This window comes from Bubalus bubalis, chromosome 3, assembly GCF_019923935.1.
Source record: "Bubalus bubalis isolate 160015118507 breed Murrah chromosome 3, NDDB_SH_1, whole genome shotgun sequence".
In the NCBI taxonomy this organism is placed as follows: Eukaryota; Metazoa; Chordata; class Mammalia; order Artiodactyla; family Bovidae; genus Bubalus; species Bubalus bubalis.
In genome coordinates this window covers 144,648,330-144,672,270 of record NC_059159.1, presented here as the reverse complement: position 1 = coordinate 144,672,270, position 23,941 = coordinate 144,648,330, and the positions used below count along the sequence as shown (strand labels likewise).

Here is a 23,941-nt window from a genome sequence, read left to right as displayed (position 1 = left end):
AGAGAAAACAGAAGGCCTCTGAGGCCAAGCTGTGAGTTTCTTTCTTTTTTTTTTTTGAGTTTCTGATAATCATATTCCTTTGTATTCTCCCTCCCAGTTCTGACCTTGCTTTTAACTTGGAGGGCTATATTTTTGTATTCCTGAATGATATCTTCACGGCTGCGAATGGCGTTTACACCAAACAGAAAATGGACCCAAAGGTACCAGACTTTCGCTTCTTTGGCTTTTAGGCTTTGTCATCTGACCCCTGAAATAACATGAAAAAATAAACTTGTAAAGCGGGCATGTAATTTAATTTACATGTTATGATCTACAGATTACTAATTTCTTTTAAATTATACTGTGCATAGGTTCTTGTTATTCCTTGTCATGCAAAATTTGGGGTGAAAATTAGCCAGGAATGGAAAAATAGGCACTATTTTGGGTGCAAAGAAAGAATGCTACATAGAAAGGGGATCATTTTGAATGGCAAAGTAAAACTAGAAGTTTTTTACCATCACCATCAGTGATCAAGTAAAGTCAGGAGTTTTCTGAAAGCAGCTCTAATATGAGAGTCTGGAGATGTGGGTTACAGATACAAGTATTGCTGAAAAAAGTGAAAGTGAAGGTCACTCAGTAGTGTCCGACTCTTTATGACCCTATGGACTATAGTCCACTGGGCTCTTCTGCTCATGGAATTCTCCAGGCAAGAATACTGGAGTGGACTGCCATTCCTTCTCCAGGGGATCTTCCTGACCCAGGAGTCGAACCCATGCCACCAGGCTGACAGGTTAATGTGACTTCACTTCTCCAAACCTGTTTCCTCCTCTGTGGAGTTAGATGACTGGAATGGACCAACGATAAGGCCCTTTCATGAGGGGCGGATGGGCAGATGGGCTTTCCTCCCATGTGGCTGCCCCTGGGTTGGAGCTCCAAGCCCTTACCCCCACCCCAGCTGTGCAGGAAGCTCTGGAGGATGGGCCAGGCATATATTCCTTTGTTCCAAGTTCTTTGTGTTGAGTGAGGATGTTTGCTCTGATGGACAGGCTTATTCCTATGAGCTGTTTTTTTATCTGCACTGTATTTTTCTGTATTATCATTTATTTTTTAATGGCAGTTTTGCATAACTGGGTTTGTTGCCTTTTGAGAATCACAATATGTCACCCTGTATGGAAAGTGGTGGATGTAGTCTCTTTAATGAAAATTAAATTTATGCAAGATTGGAAACAAGATACCTGGTGTTTTAACCCTGCTGTTCCTTAATAGAAGGAGCAGATGTTTTTAAGAAGTTTTGTTTATATTAGCATTTTTAATGCTATTGACTTTGTTCCAGACTTCCTGTTTTGAATAGCATGCTTAAAAAAAAAAGAGGAACAATTAGCATGGAGAATCCCAGGGACGGGGGAGCCTGGTGGGCTGCTGTCTCTGGGGTCGCACAGAGTCGGACACGACTGAAGCGACTTAGCAGCAGCAACATGTTAAAGATTGGTGGAACCTCGGAGTCCATCCAGCTCCATCCATTTTATATCTCATTTTTTGGGTAAAACAAATTTTTTTTAAAAATCACAGTATACTTGAAGCATTTTATTTTATGCCAGAAATTTGCTGAAAATATTCAAATACAGAACTGGTCAGAATGTGTATTCTAACTCTGCATAAGTACATGGTTGTATAAATAGCTCCAGGCGAATAAATGGCTCCAGGAAATCTGACACTTTATATTTCTAAAACTGAGTGGAGTTTTCTTGGCTTTTGCAGGAGTTAGGGAAATATGGAGTGCTTTTCTACAATGCCTGCTTCATGATTATCCCAACTCTTATCATTAGTGTCTCCACTGGAGACCTTCGACAGGTAAGCTGATGACAGTCATTCATTCTACTTAGCAGTCTTCACAATTTTAACATTTAACCTGCAGTACTCATTAAAATAAAAAGTGTATAAAGGAAAAAAGTGTCTAAAGGTACCTAGGATTTCCAAAAGCAAGATGTTTGATATCCTCAGTAATACCTTTAAGCACTTTCCTTTCTTTGCATTTGTCTTTAAACCCCTGGGAAGTAGCGGGAAGTAGTCAAAAAAACTCTGGCCTTGAAGCTTTTAGCAAGACAACAATAACGAAAATCTGGAGTTTGAGTCTCCCTTTCCCCTTTGTTGGTGTGAGGACCCTGGGAAAGTTAATTAACATTGAAGGGGATTTTGATAGTTTAAAAAATGGATTTGCTTATTTATTACCTTTATTATGGACATTTGGAAACATACGCACAAAGTAAAGAATGATTTGATGAGCTCGCATGTATCCATCACACAACTTCAGCATATTTTGGCATTTCACCATTCTTATTTCATCTGTCCTCATCTGCTTTCACTCCCCCTTCTTCCCCTGGAGTATTTTAAAGCTAATCCCAGACGTCATGGCATCTGCCTCTAAATATTCCAGGATCTGGAATTTTGAAGTCTTGTTCTTTTGGTATTTGGCCTGTTCACTTATCTGCTGCATACCTGTCAGAGACAGGTAAATTAGCAGAAGGATATGAGGTTCAGCTGGGGTGCGGGGGTGTCTCTTAGGAAGGGTGAATGTTCACCCCATAACATCCACAATGGCCACCTTGAAACATTGCTGGCTCAGAAAGTTGCCAGACGCACCACTTGAAGTTCATGTGAGAAATGAGGTGTGTTGGGCAAAACCCTTGTCCAGTGTGGCCTCTGGCCTCTCCCACAGATGCCCACCCCACCCCCCGCACCAGTAGCCAGGCATTAACCCTCATTAATCCTGTTGTTGCTAGGCTGGGGTGGTGTTTACAGCCCCCTTACCCCTGCCACCACGGCAGACGTTTCCCTACCATATGACAGTATTTCTGCATTTAACAGCGTGGTTGTGTGGTGCACACTGGTTGAGCATCAGTGCCCCTTGTTGCCCGCTGGGGGTTTGAATAACTTCAGAAGGCTGCAGACTCCTGGGGACTCCTGTGGTGAATATCAGGGCTTCTTGTTCCTTCTCAGAACTATACTTTCTCCCTTTTCTGATTCCTTTCTCAGAACAAGGGAATAGTGGACTGGCTTAGTAGCATTGTCCCCAGGGGTAAACATCCATTTCCATGTGTTTATGTTGAAGACTACCAAGAAACACCAGTTTTAATATAGGAGTCTTAGTTTGTGAACCTGGGCCTCACTGTTAATTCAGAATATTGGAAGTTAAAGCAAGCACCCCAAGTGTCTTTATTAATAATGAACAAGGGCAGAATATCTAAAAACACAATACTTATTTTTTAGTTACCATCAATTAAATCAATTTAGTGCCAGCAGCCTTACATAAACAAGATGAAATTATGAGCCCTCAATGACGTAGTCCTATTGGCTTGCCTCATTTCATTATTATAAAAATGAGTTTTTCTTTTGAGTCTCTGGAATTTATCTCTTCTGAGATTCTGATGCTTTATAGCTTTTCAGATATATATTTATTTCTAAAGTATAAATCTAGAAACTCTTAGAACACTTGATTGAAACTAAAAGTTTGTTTCACAATAGAAACAATGTTATGAATGGCATAGTGACCAGAAACTGAATTTTAGGTACCTTTTGAAAATAGACTACATGTATTATGTTAATAATTTGTAACAGTATTTCAATAGGAATATGTATTTCTACATTCAAGTTATTGACTTACAAACTTATAGCATGGTGCTTTCAGAAGTTGCCACCTGCTGTAATTATTATTATGCAGAATTATTATATTTTCTCATGTAATAATAAAAATAGCTAATAATTATTGAGGAATTATTCTATCAGACATTGTTTGAAACAGTGTACATGACCTATTTCATTACATTCCCACAATAGCCTGAGGAGAAGGTATTATTAATTATTCCCATTTTATATACAAGGAATCTAGGGCACAATATTTAAATAACTTTCCAAGGAAAGTAGGTGATGGATCCAAGAGGCTGTCTTGCTCTAGAAACACACTCTCTGCTGTAATCTCGTTTTTAAATTTGTATATTGAAAGTGTTTGTTTCTTTCCTTCATATATGAAAAAGCATGACCTATCACTATAGCTTAGAAAGTATAAGAGACCTTAGATTTTCTTCAGCTTACTCAATTCTAGTGTTCTAGGAGAATATTGTATTCCTATTCTGACTTTCAGCTTACTCAATTCTAGTGTTCTGCGAGAATATTGTATTCCTATTCTGACTTTCAGCTTACTCAAATCTAGTGTTCTGGGAGAATATTGTATTCCTATTCTGACTTTCAGCTTACTCAATTCTAGTGTTCTGGGAGAATATTGTATTCCTATTCTGACTTTCAGTTTACTCAATTCTAGTGTTCTAGGAGAATATTGTATTTCTATTCTGACTTTCCATGCTGGAGTATCTCAGTATTTACCCTATCTAACCTCTTCCATTTGATCAGTTTCTTAAGATTTTAAACAGAAGTTCCTATAGTTACCTTAGAGCCCAAGCAATGATAACTATTCTCTGAAATTCCAGATGGATCAGAGCTAAATATATAGATTTATTTAAACATCTATAAGAAAAATTATTATCAGAAAATATATATTTTTTTTCTGTAAGAGAAGGCCTCTATAAGATGACAAAAATACAAAAGTCATTAAGTTAAAAATTTGACTAACTTAACTTGTTATATGGTAAGAGATGCCAAAAGAGATGAGATACTGTAATTAGCAATTTTAAAAAACTCTGTAGGAAAAATAGTAAGATTCTCATTTCTTTCACTTCATTGTTCTGCCCTGTGTTCACTGAATCATCATGGATTTCTTCCAGCTGGTCACTTTTAACCATGGCTGAATCCATTTTAGACTGTGAACAAAATATAAAAAGTAGTGAACTTATGTAATTAGGTGTGTTAGTCTGCAATATAAAATTGTGTTTTATTACCAAGTTTGGTTTGATTGTATTGAAAGTTGATTGATGAATTTGAGTGAAAGGTTAACTTCTCTTGTTAATGGAAGGAGTACTTTGATGAGTCATTTTTCCCAGTTGACTGGAAGGGTCAGAGATTCTGTTGAGACTCATGTGTGTGACTCACTGTACTCCTGGACCCTGGACTTCCACAGTCTGCAGATCTGGTAATAGCACCTTGATTCTGTTTGTGATTAACAAAGTCAGTAATGCCAGCTCCTCTTGTTAACAAATTAGGCTCCTGGAAAATAATGTGTAAACTTTCTTTAGTTAATCAAATCACTGCAATAAGTTCAAAGTACAGTTAATGTATTGCAGTTGATGAATAGAAATAAATAATAGGACTTTTTTCTGATTTAAAAAAATAATGAAAAATGAAAAAGATTCACACTCCAACATACTTTCACAGAAATAGTTAAGTTTAAAGCAGGAAGTGCTTTATTGTTACTCATTTTAAATTATTTTCTGTTTTCAAATAAGTATCATTCTATGTGATTTTTTAAAATGCCACCAACACAGCTCATCATTATTAAAGGAACAGAATAAAACTAAAATCTATCAAAATTGAAGTTGGCAATGAATCCAAATATTTTTTATGAAAATTACCACATAGCACTCAATGGTTTATGTGGTATCAACAACATACAGTTTTTATTTACTGTTTTCATAAATACTCCCAGTTCATTGAGTAGATAAGAATTTCCTATCTTTGGTTTGAAGTTTGGGGCATATGGCTTTCTCTTATTCCCAATTTTATTTAACTTTTCAGACACAGAGTGTTTTCTGTAAGTTTCTGTTTTGTTTTGATCTTTTGACAATCTTGGCATAAAATGTCCTGGATGTTTTCTGACCCTTTGATTGGCTTGGGGCTTGCCTGCAAGACAGATTTATATTTACTATATTTTTTGTTTCAAAAGTAAGTGTTAAAAAGAAAAGTTTTATTATGAAAACGTGCAAACCTATTCAGAAGGAAAGAGAATAGTATGCAGGTCCCATGTACCCATCAACCAGGTTTGGTGGTTATCAACATTTAATGTGTATTTTTTCCATAAGAAAGGTGGGCAAAGTATTACTGATGAAACAGGTACAGTAAAGTGTGACAAGGTTGTACTAGTCAGAGAAGAGAATTCCACTTTAATTGGTTTAAAAATTTGAATTATAAGCTTAAGGAGGATTTAGTATTAAATCTATAAAGTTACTAAAACTTGGCTAACAAAGTATTGTTAAATAGAAAGTGAATAGAAGTCATATTTAATCATGTTATTTAGCACATTCTTACATATAGTCTTGAGTCACTGTAAAATCATTTTTGGATTCAGGCAAGGGAAAAATCATGAATAAAATACTCCTTTTTATTGTTACCTATCTTTTCAAAAGCGTTAATTTTATTTTCTCACCTAGGGACTAAGAGGAGAAGGCAATGGCACCCCACTCCAGTACTCTTGCCTGGAAAATCCCATGGATGGAGGAGCCTGGTGGGCTGCAGTCCATGGGGTCGCTAAGAGTCGGACACGACTGAGCGACTTCACTTTCACTTTTCACTTTCCTGCACTGGAGAAGGAAATGGCAACCCACTCCAGTGTTCTTGCCTGGAGAATCCCAGGGACAGGGTAGCCTGGTGGGCTGCCGTCTATGGGACTGCACAGAGTCAGACACGACTGAAGCGACTTAGCAGTAGCAGGGACTAAGAGAAGAAGCTGAGCATTAAACTTCTCTACCAGCTCCTTTACCCCAGTTACTTGATTGGTTTGTAAATAGGAAACAATAGTTTATTTGTTCATGATACTTTTAAGCATCTATAAATTCTTTTTTTTTTTTTGGCTGCTCTTAGTTCCCTGACCAGGGATGGAACTTGGGCCCCGGCAGTGAAAGTGCTGAGTCCTGGCTACTGGACCATCAGGGAATTCTCCTTCCACCCTTTTCCTTTTGTGCAAATTCTTAAAAATAGTTTGTGAACTGAAAAGTTTTCTTAGTCTTGCCAATATCATTAATTTTATAATAAACTTTCTTTTAAGATTATTAAAAAGTGAACACAACCTTGATTTTATGACTAGAAATTAGTAAAAATTTAAAAATAGCCACAGCAATAATAGCTGTCATTTTGTTCTTGCCACCTGCCAGGTTCTAAACAGTTTCATTAAATTCTCACATTGACCTTTGAGGCAGTTTTTAAAATAATAATTCCCATTTTGTGAAATGAGCCTCAGGTTCAGAGAAGAAAAGTAATTTGCCCCATGTCTCACAGCTGATATTACCCAGGAGTTTTGAAACTGTATTTTTCTGTTTGTGAAAGTGGAATTTGTACAAGAGTGTGCAGATTGATAAAACCAGTATTATTATTCTAACCATTAGTTTTCTTTGCTTTTTTTAACCATAGGCTACTGAGTTCAATCAATGGAAGAATGTTCTGTTTATCATACAGTTTCTTCTTTCCTGTTTTTTGGGGTAAGAAGCCACAGATAAGAAGCTTTGGTCTGTTGTATCTCTTGATAAGTCAAATCAAAATATACATTCTCTCTGCTTTGTCAAAATCCCTTAGTCTGTGCTTCTCCAGCTTTTTCTGAGATGTAGCCCCATAGCAGCCCTGGAGAAGGAAATGGCAACCCACTCCAGTACTCTTGCCTGGAAAATCCCATGGATTGAGGAGCCTGGCAGGCTACAGTCCACGGGGTCACAAAGAGTTGGACATGACTGAGCGATTTCACAAAGCTCTGTAGCAGAGGAGTGGATCGGGACCCATGACCTCCAAAATATGATGTTGCCTATGGATTTCTGCAAGTTAGTTTGAAATACAGTCAGCTGCCCTATCACATTCAAATGTGTTTTTTGTCTTTGTCCCAATGTCCCAAGTTTCCCAAGATTCTCACCTCACATAAATATGTGGAAATAACCATTTTCTGTAGTGCCGTACCTGTTATATTCAGGGTGTTTTCTGAGGAGATTTGCCCAGGCCATTGTCCAATAATTTTAGACTTTTGTTCTTAAAATTTTCCTCAGGTGTATCATTCTGTTGAGGGGCCTTGCAGCTTGTGTCTTTTTATATGTTCCCCAAACTTGAAAATTTCCTTTCATAAGTAGATAATACATACAACTAGTAAATAATTCAAAAGCTGCAAAAGGATGCACGGGGGAACATAAGCTACCCTCTGTTCTTCCCTGCCTTGTGGCACTCACTGAAGTTTTCCTCTTTAGAAGTTTTGAAGAGACTTCCTCTCCACTGCTTGAAGTCTTTGAAGTATCCTTCCTGGGCTGGGCTCCATGTGCACGCAAGCACCTGTGTCTTACCCCATGAGAAAGGGTTTTTGAATGACTGTCTTGGAATTACTTGTCAAAAGATTTTTCCGGTGAAGAAAGATGAATTTCCCCTTATTATTATTATTTTTTTGATTACTAGTACTACAATTTTCATTGTTGTGTAGATGGACTGAGACAACTCATGATCTCTTTGGTCAACAGTCTTCAATTCTTAAACTTGATCTTCCTTGCAGTAATGTAGTCCCATACAGTAAAAGTGTTTATGTATATTCTCCAGCTCAGTAATTCTTTCTTTAGCTGTGTCTGATTTAATGTTTAACCTATTTCTTGGAGTTTTAAAAAAATTTATAGTTTATTGAGGTATAGTTGATGTACAATAATACATAATGGCAACCCATTATATATTAGAATACTTCAGTATTCTAATAAGTATGTATAAGAATACTCCAGTATTCTTGCCAAGAGAATCCCATGGGCAGAGGAGCCTGGTGGGCTATATAGTCCATGAGGTTGCAAAGAGTCAGACATGACTTAGTGACTAAACAAGAGCAATTATATATGTTTCAGGTATACAGCATAGTGATTCACAGTTTTTAAAGGTTATAGTCCTTTATAGTTATTATGAAGTATTGGATATATTCCCTGTGTTGCACTATATATCCCTATAGATTATTTTATACGTAGCAGCTTGTTCGTCTTAATCCCCTATTCCTTTCTCGCTCCTCCCCACTGGAGTTTTTGATTTTAACAATTTTATTTGTAAAAGTTCCACAGTTTTTTTAAAACTTAATCTGTTCATTCATGACATTCTTTTGTTGGTTATCTTTGTGACTGTATCTTTTATTTCTTTAAATATTACACACATAGCTATTCTGTATCTGATGATCCCAATATCTGCAGTTCTTGAGAATCTAAATATATAGGTTGTTCACTCAATATGTGTTTGTGAGTGTCATTATGGTTTATTTTCTTGTGTATTTGGTGACCTGTGATTTGCAAGCATGTGATTCAATCTTAATCGTTAGGATTAATCTTAATTAATCATAATTTTGTGGACCAAAATTAGGAATGTGAGAAACTTTCCTGTATGGACAAATTGTTTTTAGTCTTGATGGTCGCCAGGTGTGCTCCTGACTTGGACCACTCTGGCCTTTGTGAGGGTCTGGGCTCAGTGGGCTGGTATCTCTTCTCATTTGAGGTTTGGCCCAGGGCTCAGGCCCAGAGAGTGTTGTTTTGCAATGGCCTCTGCCCTGACGTACTCTGATCCTGTACCGTTTCTCCTGTTTTCAAAGGAGGGATTTTGGGCAACCTCTTGCGCCTCTTTCAAAACCAGTAATCTCTCAAATAATGTGTTCTTTCCAGGCGTTGATTGTTTGACAATGGTGAGTACTAAGTGCTCCCAGAACTTAGGCTGCCATTGTTGAATGCCTAACCATAGTAAGATATTTATATCCCAGTTGCTGACTGAGAACAAATAATTTTGAAAAAAATCTACTAACCTGTGTTTGTGAGTTACTCTTTGTCAATTACCTTCCCCCCATTCCAGATAATAAAAAATTCAACTTATATCACACAGACTCAGACTAGTTAGTACCTTTCCTTGCGTAAGCCTGTGTTCACCTATATGTAAACAGCAGAGTCAAGTTTTAGTTCTATCTTATGTCATTAGAAACTTGATGAGATACTGCTTTTTTTTTTTTTCACTTGCACTTTACATTTTTTTTTTCACTTGCTCTTATAGCCATGACATTCAGAAAATCAAGAAACAAACCCTTTGATGTCATCTGTCTGCAGTGAGTGGTGGGGTAGGCAGTGCCTAGATGTGAGTTGGCAGCTTCTGGGGCTTCTTTGTCAGAATCTTGACCCCATCTGTCTACAACTCGATACATTTTTTTTCCAGTTAACAGTGTGCTTCCTAGAAAACAAAGACGCTTTTGATAAATGTTCTTAATTGTTATTTTATGAGTAGTCATTTTGCAAGTAAAATCTAATGAAGACTTTACCATCTGAGCCACCAGGGAAGCTCAATAAAGGCATAGTAATTAAAAATGAATCAGTAAGTGATAAAAACAATATTTCAGATTCTACAACTTTAAAGATGAAAATTAGTTAAGTCCCAGTTTTTTGGAGAAGGAAATGGCAACCCACTGCAGTATTCTTGCCTGGGAAATCCAATGGACAGAAGAGCCTGGCAGGCTACAGTCCATGGGGTTGCAAAAGAGTCAGACAAGATTTGGTGACTAAGCAACAGTTTTTAAAGGGGGTCTTTTGAGGACATTAATTCATGGCATCAATCTAACAGTTCAGTGCCTCTCCCCTGGAATCAGATGGATTTGAATCCTGGCTTTGCCGCTTTTTAGTTCTGAGTCCGTGGACTACTTATTTACTCTCTTTGAGCCTCAATTTCCTTATCTTTAAAACAGGAACAATGAGGTTACATAGCTGATTTATAGTTCTGTGAATTGTGGATTGCTCAAACTCATATCCATTGAGTTGGTGCTGCCATCCAACCATCTCATCCTCTGTTGGCTCCTTCTCCTCCTGCCCTCAGTCTTTCCCAGCACCAAGTTCTTTTCCAGTGAGTCAGCTCTTCACATCAGGTGGCCAAAGTATTGGAGCTTCAGCTTTAGCGTTAGTCCTTCCAGTGAATATTCAAGATTGATTTCCTTTAGGATTGATTGGTTTGATCTCGTAGTCCAGGGAACTCTCAAGAGTCTTCTTTAGCACCACAGTTTGAAAGCATCAGTTCTTTGATGTTCAGCTTTCTTTATGGTCCAACTTTCACATCTGTATATGACTACTGAAAAAAACTATGCTTTGACTATATGGACCTTTGTCAGCAAAGTGATGTCTCTGCTTTTTAATATCCTGTCTGGGTTTATCATAGCTTTTCTTCCAAGGAGTAAGCATGTTTTAATTCTGTGTCTACAGTCACAATCTGCAGTGACTTTGAACCCCAAGAAAATAAAACCTGTCATGTTTCCATTTTTTCCCCATCTATTTTCCATGAAGTGATGGGAACGGAGGCCATGATCTTCATTTTTTGAATGTGGAGTTTTAAGCCAGCTTTTTCACTCTCCTTTTCCACGTTTATCAAGAGGCTCTTTAGTTCCTCTTCGCTTAGATACCATTAGAGTGGTATCATCTGCGTATCTAAGGTTATTGATATTTCTCCTGGCATCCTGATTCCAGCTTGTGATTCATCCAGCATTTTGTACTCTGCATTTTGTTGTTGTCTCTTCAGTCACTCAGCTGTGTCCAACTCTTTGTGACCCCATGGACTGCAGCATGCCAGGCTTCCCTGTCCATCACCAACTTGTGGACCTTGCTCAAACTCATATCTGTTGAGTCAGTGATGCCATGGAACCATCTTGGCCTCTGTCATTCCCCTTCTCCTCCTGCCTTCAAGATTTCCCAGCATCAGTGTCTTTTCTAATGAGTTAGCTCTTCACATCAGGTGACCAAAGATTTGGAGCTTCAGCTTCAGTATCAGTCCTTCTAGTGAATATACGATTTCCTTTAGGATTGACTGGTTTGATCTCCTTGCAGTCCAAGGGACTCTCAAGAGTCTTCTCCAACATCACAGTTCAAAAGCATCAATTCTTTGGTCCTCAGCCTTCTTTATGGTCCAACTCTCATATTCATACATGACTACTTGAAAAACCACAGCTTTGACTATACGGATCTTTGTTGGCAAAGAATATCTCTGCCTTTTAATATGCTGTTTAAGTTTGTCATAGCTTTTCTTCCAAGGAGCAGGCATCTTTTAATTTCATGGCTGCAGTCACCTGCAGTGATTTTGTAACCCAAGAAAATAAAGTCTGTCACTGTTTCCATTGTTTCCCCATCTATTTGCCATGAAGTGATGGGACCAGATGCCATGATCTTAGTTTTTTGAGTCTTGAGTTTTAAGTCAGCTTTTCTACCCTTCTCTTTCACTTTCATCAAGAGGCTCTTTAGTTCCTCTTCGCTTTCTGCCATAAGGGTGGTGTCATCTGCATATCTGAGGTTATTGATGTTTCTCCCAGCAATTCTGATTCTAGCTTGTGCCTCATCCATCCTGGCATTTCATAGAAGTTAAATAAGCAGAGTTACAATATACAGCTTTGATGTACTCCTTTCCCAATTTGAAACCAGTCTGTTGTTCCATGTCTGGTTCTAACTGTTGCTTCTTGACCTGCATACAGGTTTCTCAGGAGGCAGGTAAGGTGATCTGGTATTCTCATCTCTTTAAGAATTTTCCATGGTTTGTTGTAATCCACACAATCAAAGGCTTTAACATAGAAAGCGAGGCAGAAGTAGATGTTTTTCTGGAATTCGCTTCCTTTTCCTATGATCCAACAGATGTTGGCAATTTGATCTCTGGTTCCTCTGCCTTTTCTAAATCCAGCTTGAGCATTTGGAAGTTCTTAGTTCACATACTGTTGAAGCCTAGCTTGAAGGATTTTTAGCATTACCTTGCTAGCAGGCGAGAATAGTGCAATTGTGTGATAGTTTGAACATTCTTTGGCAGTACCTTTCTTTGGGATTGGAGTGAAAATGGATGTTTTCCAGTTGTATGACTACTACCGAGTTTTCCAAATTTGCTGGCATATTGGGTGCAGCATTTTAACAGCATCATCTTTTAGAGTTGAAATAACTCAGCTGTAATTCCATCACCTTCATTGGCTTTGTTCGTAGTAATGCTTCCTAAGGCCCACTTGACTTCACACTCCAGGATGTTGGCTCTAGGTGAGTGCCAACTGGATAACCACACCATCATGGTTATCCAGGTCATTAGGACCTTTTTGTACAGTTCTTCTGTGTATTCTTGCCACCTCTTCTTAATCTCTTCTGCTTCTGTTAGGTCCATACCAGTTCTGTCCTGTGTTTTCCCCATCTTTGCATCTATCTCCTATTTTCTTGAGAAGATCTCTAGTCTTCTCCATTCTGTTTTTTCCCTCTATTTCTTTGCATTGTTCACTTATGAAGGCTTTCTTATCTCTCCTTGCTATTCTTTGGAATTCTGTATTCAGTTGGGTATATCTCTCCATTTCTCCTTTCCCTTTCACTTTTCTTCTTTTCCCCGGTATTTGTAAGATCTCTTCAGACAGTCATTTTGCTTTATTGCATTTCTTTTTCTTGGGGATGGTTTTGGTCACCGCCTCCTGTACAACATTGTGAACCTCCATCCATAGTTCTTCAGGTACTCTATCAGATCTAATCAAGCCACTAGGCAATTCAGGTATGACCTAAATCAAATCACTTATGATTCAGTTCAGTTCAGTCGCTCAGTCGTGTCCGACTCTGGGACCCCATGAATCACAGCACGCCAGGCCTCCCTGTCCATCACCAACTCCTGGAGTCCACCCAAACCCATGTCTACCGAGTCGGTGATGCCATCCAACCATCTCATCCTCTGTCGTACCCTTCTCCTCCTGCCCTCAATCTTTCCCAGCATCAGGGTCTTTTCACATGAGTCAGCTCTTCACATCAGGTGGCCAAAGTATTGAAGTTTCAGCTTCAACATCAGTCCTTCCAATGAACACCCAGGACTGATCTCCTTTAGAATGGACTGGTTGGATCTCCTTGCAGTCCAAGGGACTCTCAAGAGTCTTCTCCAACATCACAGCTCAAAAGCATCAATTCTTTGGTGCTCAGCCTTCTTTATAGTCCAACTCTCACATCCATACATGACTACTGGAAAAACCATAGCCTTGACTAGATGGACCTTTGTTGGCAAAGTAATATCTCTGCTTTTGAATATGCTGTCTAGGTTGGTCATAACTTTCCTTCCAAGGAGTACATTTCTTTTAATTTCATGGCTGCAATCACCATCTGCAGTGACTTTGGAGCCCAGAAAAATAAAGTCAGCCACTGTTTCCACTGTTTCCCCGTCTATTTGCCATGAAGTGATGGGACCGGATGCCATGATCTTAGTTTTCTGAATGTTGAGCTTTAAGCCAGGTTTTTCACTCTTCTCTTTCACTTTCATCAAGAGGCTCTTTAGTTCTTCTTCACTTTCTGCCATAAGGGTGGTGTCATCTGCATATCTGAGGTTATTGATATTTCTCCCAGCAATCTTGATTCCAGCTTGTGCTTCTTCCAGCCCAGCGTTTCTCATGATGTACTCTGCATAGAAGTTAAATAAACAGGGTGACAATGTACAGCCTTGATGTACTCCTTTTCTTATTTGGAACCAGTCTGTTCCATGTCCAGTTCTAACTGTTGCTTCCTGACCTGCATACAGATTTCTCAAGAGGCAGGTTAGGTGGTCTGGTATTCCCATCTCTTTCAGAATTTCCCACAGTTTATTGTGATCCACACAGTCAAAGACTTTGGCATAGTCAATAAAGCAGAGATAGATGTTTTTCTGAAACTCTCTTGGTTTTTCGATGATCCAGTGGATGTTGGCAATTTGATCTCTGGTTCCTTTGCCTTTTTATTATTTCTTCTATTATGTGTACTTCATCTTCAGTCAGTTTTAAGTCTGAAACTGATTTAGAAGAAATCTTCTATTTTTTCATGGTGCATTTTTCAGAATGCTGCTTTCTTACTCAGAAGACACTGTGATCAGATCATTTCCTTCTTGGCAGTAATACAAACCTTTGTAAGCTTCTGAGCACATCCTTGGTTTTCAGAGCAGCTGGGACTGGGCTCGGACTGTCCCTTCGCTTTGGTTCAAGCTCAAGGAGCCACAGGATTAATGTGTGTGCGTTCCAACCCTGACTCCAGAGAACTCTCTGTCAGTTTCTCTCTTATTTTCACTTTCAAGTTTGCGTTTCCAACTTGCTTTTTCTGACCACCCAACCTCTATCCAGAGTTGAAAATGTAATTTAACAACTCTTTAGCACTTTGAAAATGTACATTAAGAAGCCAACAGAATGGTGAAAAGGGCAGATTTTTCTTTTGAGCTAGGGTTAAGGATTCAGCTTTAAGGAATGCTATTTGTAATCAAGAATTTGTAAATAAAGCTTATGATGAAATTGCATCAGGCAGGTGAACTGGATTGTGGCAGCCATGATAATTTAACACAGGCAAAGGTAAAATAAGACTGAAATTTAAGTAGACAAACTAGATTTTAAAAAGCTAGCTCTGCCGGTCTTTTTAATCTTGCCCAGAAGTGACAGGTTCCAGTTCATTCACACCAGCAGCTGGCACCAGCTCCCAGGCCCTGGAGGCAATTATTTGACTCTGTTTCTGCTCCAATAACAGCCTCTTTGATGGGCTTCCCTGGTGGCTGAGTCAGTAAAGGCTTAAATGTCCCTGTGTCCGCCTGCAACACAGGAGACACAGGTTTGATCCCTGGGTTGGGAAGATCCCCTGGAGGAGGGCATGGCAACCCACTCCAGTATTCTTGCCTGGAGAATCTCATGGACAGAGGAGCCTGGCAGGCTATAGTCCGTAGGCTCGCACAGAGTCGGACACGACTGAAGAACTGAGCATGCACACAGCAGCCTCTTTGATCTCACTGAAGCAGTAATATGTTCCTTGATAGAAATACAAGTGTATCTGTTTTCCCTTCTGACAGTATAAAAAATGTTCTATTCTTTGAAACTTCACCGATACTGCCAAGATGTAGGGTCCAAGACAAAACAATTCTGCTGGTTGCTTGGGCACTGGAGTGACAGAACCTTCAAAGAGTTTAGATATTCCCATCATTGCCCAACAAAGCACATCCTAGTGTGAACTCAATGCTCCAGGAAAATGGGCCATATTTATCCCATGGCTTTGGCTTCCTTGGCACACCACTGTGGTCTGGGGTAAGAGTGAGTTCTTACTAGAGTTGGGCAAGATGAGAGTACTTGAAGTTCTTTGAAATCTGGAGTAAGAGAGTAATGTGCTTGGGTATCATTGTGATTGGTGGAAGGAGTGTGGAAGTGGCCTTTTATTATTCGAACATTTGTGTTGGATTTCTATATATGCTTGTAAGTGGAATAGTAATCAACAACAAGATGTAAACAAGGCCATTTAGGTTCTGCTTGTGACTGCCAGGAGTGTGCCATCCAACTTTGGGTTAATCAGTTATTTTTTGTGTTATTTTTCAGAAACAGGAAGAAACCTTTGAGCAGGGGTTCTGGTCCAGGGGTTTCCACATGAGCACCTCCATCCCTCGGGGCCCTATAAACACCAGCTGGTATCTGTTGTCTGAATAAATGTATCTTGTATCTGTGCCATCATTTTTCAGATGTACACAGATGATAAGTATGATTTTAAAAGAATGGAATGGCAGAAAGCTGAGAATTCAGCAGTGCTTTTAAATGTCTTTTCATTTTATTAATTCATAGATGCTAAAATCAAAACTATCATGTGAAGATTGACATTTTTGGTTTTAAAAGTGGTTTCCTTTGCACTGAGTTAATGGAGGGTCTTTTAGTTCAGAATCTTGGTCTTAGCCAAAGGACTGTATAGGTCCTTTGCATATAGAAAACTATTATATTTCTTAGAAAATTTTAATATACTCCTTTGGGCCTAGTCATTTTATATAATAGTTACTCTCTCTGCCAACATTTGTTGGATCATAGAAAAAGCAAGAGAATTCTAGAAAAACATCTGCTTCATTGACTATCCTAAAGCCTTTCACTGTGTTGATCACAACAAACTGTGGAAAACTCTTAAAGAGATGGAAATACCAGACCACCTTATCTGTCTCCTGATAAACCTATATGCAGGTCAAGAAGGAACAGTTATAATTGGACATGGAACAACAGACTGGTTCCAAATTGGGAAAGGAGTACATCAAGGCTGAATATTGTCACCCTGCTCATTTAACTTCTATGCAGAGTACATCATGTGAAATGCTGGGCTGCATGAATCAGAAGTGGGAATCAAGATTGCCGGGAGAAAGATCAACAACCTCAGATATGCAGATGATACTGCTCTAATGGCAGAAAGCGAAGAGGAACTCTTTAAAGAGCCTCTTGATGAAGATGAAAGAGGAGAGTGAAAAGCGCTCTTAAAACTCAACATTCACTTTCAGCTGCTGAAGAGCTGGGCAGATGGCTCGAGAAGGACGTCGGATGTCATTGTCCTCCCAGCTTTTCGATCTTCCCCCGAAGCCCCTCAATAAAATGGTTTGATCCCCCCCCCCCCAAAAAAAAAAACTCAACATTCAGAAAACTAAGATCATGGCATCTGCTCCCATAACTTCATGGCAAATAGATGGAGAAACAGTGGAAACAGAGACAGACTTTGTTTCCATGGGCTCCAAAATCACTGTGGATGGTGACTGCAGCCATGAAATTAAAAGACGCTTGCTCCATGGAAGAAAAGTTACGACAAACCTAGACAGTGTATTAGAAAGCAGAGATATCACTTTGGTGACAAAGGTCTGTCTAGTCAAAGCTATGGTTTTTCCAGCAGTCATATATGGATGTGAGAGTTGGACCATAAAGAAGGCTGAGCGCTGAAGAACTGATGCTTTTGAACTGTGGTGCTGGAGAAAACTCTTGAGAGTCCCTTGAACTGCAAGGAGATCAAACCAGTCAATCCTAAAGGAAATAAACCCTGAATATTCACTGGAAGGACTGATACTGAAGCTGAAGCTCCATTACTTTGGCCACCAGATATGAAGCTAGAAAAAGACCCTGATACTGGGGAAGATTGAGGGCAGGAGGAGAAAGGGGCGACAGGATGAGATGGTTAGATGGCATCACGGACTCAATGGACATGAGTTTGAGCAAACTTCGAGAGATAGTGAAAGACAGGGAAGCCTGGCGTGCTGCACTCCATGGGGTCACAAGGAATCAGGCAGGACTTAACGACTGAACAACAACAACAAAAGAAATGCAGCCTGTCTGTCTGCAGAAAGTGGCTGTTCCTGTATCAGACGCCATCTGGCACTTAGGAGAACTGCTGCTAATTCGGATTCCCCCAGGAGGCTGGAGACAGGGACTCCTCCCCTCACTCAGCCCAGCTGGTGGGTGAGTGTCCTAGTGGCCCACATTCATGGTAGATGGAAATTGGCCAAGGTGGTTTCACTAAAATTTGGAATGAAGAAAACGTTGCATGTTCGGAACCCTGGATTAGGAAATTTAAAGAAAACTGGAACATAAAGAACATCATGGTTGTCTTGGGTATAACGCTGCGGTCCAGGTTAGGAAGCCTACAGGAAGCTTTACTGTGTCCTGGAAACTGGGTTGGGCCCCTCCCAGGAGTTGTGATTTCTGCTATTTTATTAGACTCTTAGCTCCTCCAGGGCAGATGCTGTGGCTTATGTGCTCTTACTACCCAGGCCCAGAAAAGCAGGCAACAATCAACATTGGGTTGATTTTTTAATCTTTTTATTATGCATGCTTTGGATTATTTATAGCTGCCTGGGTCTATAAATTAATGTTGAATTTATTAAAACTAAAAAAAACTTGGATTTTCTTAAGCCAATTTATAAATATTCTTGCTTTATTTATAAAATTAGTAACTTTTGTATTAATATAAGAATACTTTCATTATTTGGTTAATGGTTTAAGTGAAGTTTAAGTGATTGAAATCTCCTAAACAGCTTACTGTAAATCAGTCTCATAACTTAGTGAATTAAAAAAAAATTAAACATCTTAAATGTGATTTACAAATGTAATTTACCTGATTTTTTCCTAGCAATTCCAAGGTGTTATGAGACCCTAGAGAAGCTGATGGGCCAGGTTGTTTTATAAACCTAGAAACTCTTTGAAATCTAGTAAACCAAACTTGGCAATGTGGTATATCACCTTTTAAACATCAGAATACTGTGTACAGACTTAGATTTTTGTATTCTTTTCAAGTGAAAATTGCAAATTTAATATAGATTTCAGATACAAACAACCAAAGTCAAGATGCTGGATTCTCTCACTTGTAAAATTGTTGTAATTACCTTAATAACAAAGACATACATTATTCTGAAGACTACAAAATTTATTTGTAATTGAGTTTATTCCTTAACTTAGTATAAAAACTTGATGTATATTATCTCTAATATTTTTTCTCTATCATTCCTGGTAATGAACATATTCAGGCCAAAAACAGTTATTGTGTTACATATTAGTGATCTAGATTCTATTGTTAACAATCAGAAATTTGGACCTGGACCTGAAACTGGTGGGTACATTGCCCCAGGGGGAGTCTCCCTAATGCCTGGGGCCTGAGCCCTTTCTTAGAGTACAGTTCCCAAGCTAGGATTTAGCTTTAAAATCCAACACATCTTATGTTCTCTGTATCTTTCCAGTTTCATTCTTAACCAGTTTTGATGGTAACCTCTTTCAACATTTAATCTCTGATTCCAGTGGATGAAATTTTGCACCCCACTTAGGTTACACCTAATTTTCTTTACTACTTGAATGAAATGAATGTATTTCTTTACTTTTGATTGGATTCTTCATTCTTTTCTGTGTATGTGAATATATATTTTCTTCTCTGATGCCTGATCATGATTCTGTAATCATTTTGTTGACCAGTGTCGGACATACTGGTCAATGCTGAATACCTGTTAAATTAACTTTGGTAGTAGAGTACAGGAGTATTATAGGCATGTGGAACCCATTATCTAAATCTTCTTAGTCCAAAGCTAGCAATCGTTCAGCAGCTTTCCCTAACACCAGTGTTTCTCAAAACTAGCTGCACGTTTTAATCATCCACAGATCTTTGATACAGCACGTGTCTGGGGCCCCACCTCAAACCAGATGAAAGAGACTGTCTGTCAGGTATCATGGTGTTAAAAGTGTATCAAGCGATTCTGATCCACAGAGAGTATTGAAAACCATTGTTGTAACATAGCTGTTAAGTGAAAGAGTTCAGATCATTTAAAAAAATCTTATTGTCTTTATGCCCTTTTGTGGAAACACTGACGGGAAATGCACAGATAAAATGAAAGGGACACCTAAGGTAGAAAGTTTGGCTAATGCACGACTAGACCATTTTCCTATAAAAAGTTGAAGTTAATGAGGAGATGTTTTGAAATATAGGTATTAAAATCTTCATAGTATGTTTTTCTTTTTTATTTATTTAAAACAGCTGACTCTCCACTCAGGTGTTTGCTTCCTTGTCCCAGGTTTCTGCTGATGTACTCCACAGTTTTGTGCAGCTATTACAATTCAGCCCTGACGACGGCGGTGGTTGGAGCCATCAAAGTAAGTGGCTGAAGCCTTGAAATAAACAACCGAATTGGGGGATTGACTGTTTGATTTTATTGTTGTTATTATCCGTGGTATAGTAAGAATGGAGGCCTGTGATATTTTCAGCTATGGCTGGGTAATTCCTTCTTACATTTTCTAATCTTTTAATTCACAAGACAGAGGGAAGGCCTGCTAATTTAAAGGTTGTTGTTCTGTTGCTCAGTTGGGTCTGACTCTTTGCAACGCCATGGACTACAGCACACCAGGCTTCCCTGTCCTTCACTATCTCCTGGAGTTTGCTCAAACTCATGTCCATTGAGTTGATGATGCTATCCAACCATCTCATCCTCTATAACTTTTAAATTGGGAATGAAGGAAGGGATGGTATGGGAAAACCAAGTAAAATAGCTGAAAAAATTACAAATTTCTGCGACAAGATACAGAGTGATCTACATTTTGATTTTCTGGGAGAATACTGCTGACTAAGGGAATCCTTATGAAGAACTGTTTTCAGTCTAGATCTGCACACAGTTATAAGGTGATTAACTCTGGGATTGGTGTACATGCTGTGTGTGTACAGCATTTGAGTACACACACTAATGAATCGGAGGGTGAGGTATTCTAAATTCTGTTCTGCCGTTGCTTTGTGTTTCTGTTCACATGAGCTTCTATGATGAATGAGTGCTTCATCAGTAGACTTATCTTTTGGCTACCCAAAGACCATTGAGAATATACTGGACCAAGTACTGCTTAGAATTTGTCAGCTGTCTTAATCAGTTTACGTTTAGGACTAATATGATTAAAATTCCCTACCCAGTGATGATAAAGAGATGAGATCTGAAAAGCTGATTACAACCCAACTCTTACATCTTTTTTCTGGTATAGTATGTGGAAGAAGGCATGGATGATGCAGTTCTGTGATTATAGTGTTATAGTTTACTTCATTTTTTTTATAAAGCCATATGTTATAGTTTTTATTCACATATTCAATATTCCATGAATTCCTATTATATGCAAATCTCTTTCAAAGTAACTAAAATATTTTGTTTCAGATTTCACCATATATATGTGTTTTCCCCCCAAATCCTTTACTTCTAAGATCACTAATCCTCTCTTTTTGCAGAATGTATCCGTGGCCTACATTGGAATGTTAGTAGGTGGAGACTACATTTTCTCTGTGTTAAACTTTGTAGGGTTAAATATTTGGTAAGTGGGATTTTTTTAATGAATTCATTTTAGTAACATGAATTTTAAAAGCCTGAGTAATATGTTATAAGTGAAAGAGCAGGAGGTGTTTTGATGTTACAATCCCTAGGATAAATTTTACTTGAAATATTCAGTTCATCTCTATGCCATACTTGCTCGTGTGGTCCATGGGGATGTGTGTAATGAAAATTCAGAGTTGAGAGCTGAATTTAATTCATGTGTCTTCCTCACAGAAAAGACCCTACATGTGGCCTTCCTTTTGTGAATGCGCCTCACTAAATCTGTGCTCCATCGAAGCACATGTGTTAAAGATGTTCGGAGATACTTTTGAAAGGCATTTTGGGGTCTCAGGGGTAGGACACCATTTTAAGATAATCAGTTCAGTTCAGTTCAGTTCAGTCGCTCAGTCATGTCCAACTCTTTGCGACCCCATGAATCGCAGCACGCCAGGCCTCCCTGTCCATCACCAACTCCCGGAGTTCACTCAGACTCACATCCATCAAGTCAGTGATGCCATCCAGCCATCTCATCCTCTGTTGTCCCCTTCTCCTCCTGCCTCCAAACCCTCCCAGCATCAGAGTCTTTTCCAATGAGTCAGCTCTTCGCATGAGGTGGCCAAAGTACTGGAGTTTCAGCTTTAGCATCATTCCTTCCAAAGAAATCCCAGGGCTGATCTCCTTCAGAATGGACTGGTTGGATCTCCTTGCAGTCCGAGGGACTCTCAAGAGTCTTCTCCAATACCACAGTTCAAAAGCATCAATTCTTCAGCGCTCAGTCTTCTTCACAGTCCAACTCTCATATCCATACATGACCACAGGAAAAACCATAGCCTTGACTAGACAGACCTTTGTTGGCAAAGTAATGTCTCTGCTTTTGAATATGCTATCTAGGTTGGTCATAACTTTCCTTCCAAGGAGTAAGTGTCTTTTAATTTCATGGCTGCAGTCACCATCTGCAGTGATTTTGGAGCCCAAAATAATAAAATCTGACACTGTTTCCACTGTTTCTCCATCTATTTCCCATGAAGTGATGGGACCAGATGCCATGGTCTTTGTTTTCTGAATGTTGAGCTTTAAGCCAACTTTTTCACTCTCCACTTTCACTTTCATCAAGAGGCTTTTGAGTTCCTCTTCACTTTCTGCCATAAGGGTGGTGTCCTCTGCATATCTGAGGTTATTGATATTTCTCCCAGCAATCTTGATTCCAGCTTGTGCTTCTTCCAGTCCAGCGTTTCTCATGATGTACTCTGCATAGAAGTTAAATAAGCAGGGTGACAATATACAGCCTTGACGTACTCCTTTTCCTATTTGGAGCCAGTCTGTTGTTCCTGGTCCAGTTCTAACTGTTGCTTACTGACCTGCATACAAATTTCTCAAGAGGCAGATCAGGTAGTCTGGTATTCCCATCTCTTTCAGAATTTTCCACAGTTTATTGTGATCCACACAGTCAAAGGCTTTGGCATAGTCAATAAAGCAGAAATGTTTTTCTGGAACTCTCTTGCTTTTTCCATGATCCAGCGGATGTTGGCAATTTGATCTCTGGTTCCTCTGCCTTTTCTAAAATCAGCTTGAACATCAGGAAGTTCACGGTTCACATATTGCTGAAGCCTGGCTTGGAGAATTTTGAGCATTACTTTACTAGCGTGTGAGATGAGTGCAATTGTGCGGTAGTTTGAGCATTCTTTGGCATTGCCTTTCTTTGGAATTGGAATGAAAACTGACCTTTTCCAGTCCTGTGGCTAATGCTGAGTTTTCCAAATTTGCTGGCATATTGAGTGCAGCACTTTTCACAGCATCATCTTTCAGGATTTGAAATAGCTCCACTGGAATTCCATCACCTCCACTAGCTTTGTTCGTAGTGATGCTTTTTAAGGCCCACTTGACTTCACATTCCAGGATCTGGCTCTAGGTCAGTGATCACACCATCGTGATTTCTGGGTCGTGAAGATCTTTTTTGTACAGTTCTTCTGTGTATTCTTTTTTTTTTTTTTTTTTTTTTATCTTTCTTTTTTTTTTTTTTTTAAATTTTATTTTATTTTTAAACTTTACATAACTGTATTAGATTTGCCAAATATCAAAATGAATCCGCCACAGGTATACATGTGTTCCCCATCCTGAACCCTCTTCCCTCCTCCCTCTTCTGTGTATTCTTGCCATCTCTTCTTAATATCTTCTGCTTCTGTTAGGATAATAGTATATTGTTTATTCCAATAATAACCAGTTGCTTATTTCTCTCCAAGTTTATGTATTAGATCTGACCTGCTCTTTTTCTACTGCCAAAGATTTGTAAATAAGAGGGTTAATTCTCATCAATTAATCCACATATTTGAGGAAGTAAAACAGGGGGTTTGATAATTTCCTTCTCATTAGGCCAGTTCAGTTCAGTTCAGTTGCTCAGTCGTGTCCGACTCTGTGACCCCATGAATCACAGCACGCCAGGCCTCCCTGTCCATCACCAACTCCCAGAGTTCACTCAGACTCACGTCCATCGAGTCAGTGATGCCATCCAGCCATCTCATCCTCTGTT

The 23,941-nt window shown here is 39.0% G+C and overlaps 1 protein-coding gene across 10 annotated transcripts in view; it reads left to right on the top strand.

Annotated features, from left to right (window-relative positions):
• The window catches only part of SLC35D2 (solute carrier family 35 member D2), a 131,567-nt gene that overhangs the window by 34,366 nt on the left and 73,260 nt on the right, over window positions 1-23,941 (top strand). For 9 of the 10 annotated variants that reach the window (XM_045165121.1, XM_045165120.1, XM_045165122.1 and 6 more), the window contains 5 exons: window positions 98-200; window positions 1,738-1,830; window positions 7,270-7,337; window positions 20,146-20,224; window positions 21,333-21,415. In XM_045165121.1, the coding sequence (XP_045021056.1) occupies window positions 98-200; window positions 1,738-1,830; window positions 7,270-7,337; window positions 20,146-20,224; window positions 21,333-21,415 (426 nt within the window). The remainder of the gene's footprint in view (window positions 1-97; window positions 201-1,737; window positions 1,831-7,269; window positions 7,338-20,145; window positions 20,225-21,332; window positions 21,416-23,941) is intronic. The other variant, XM_045165124.1, reaches the window with a different exon arrangement.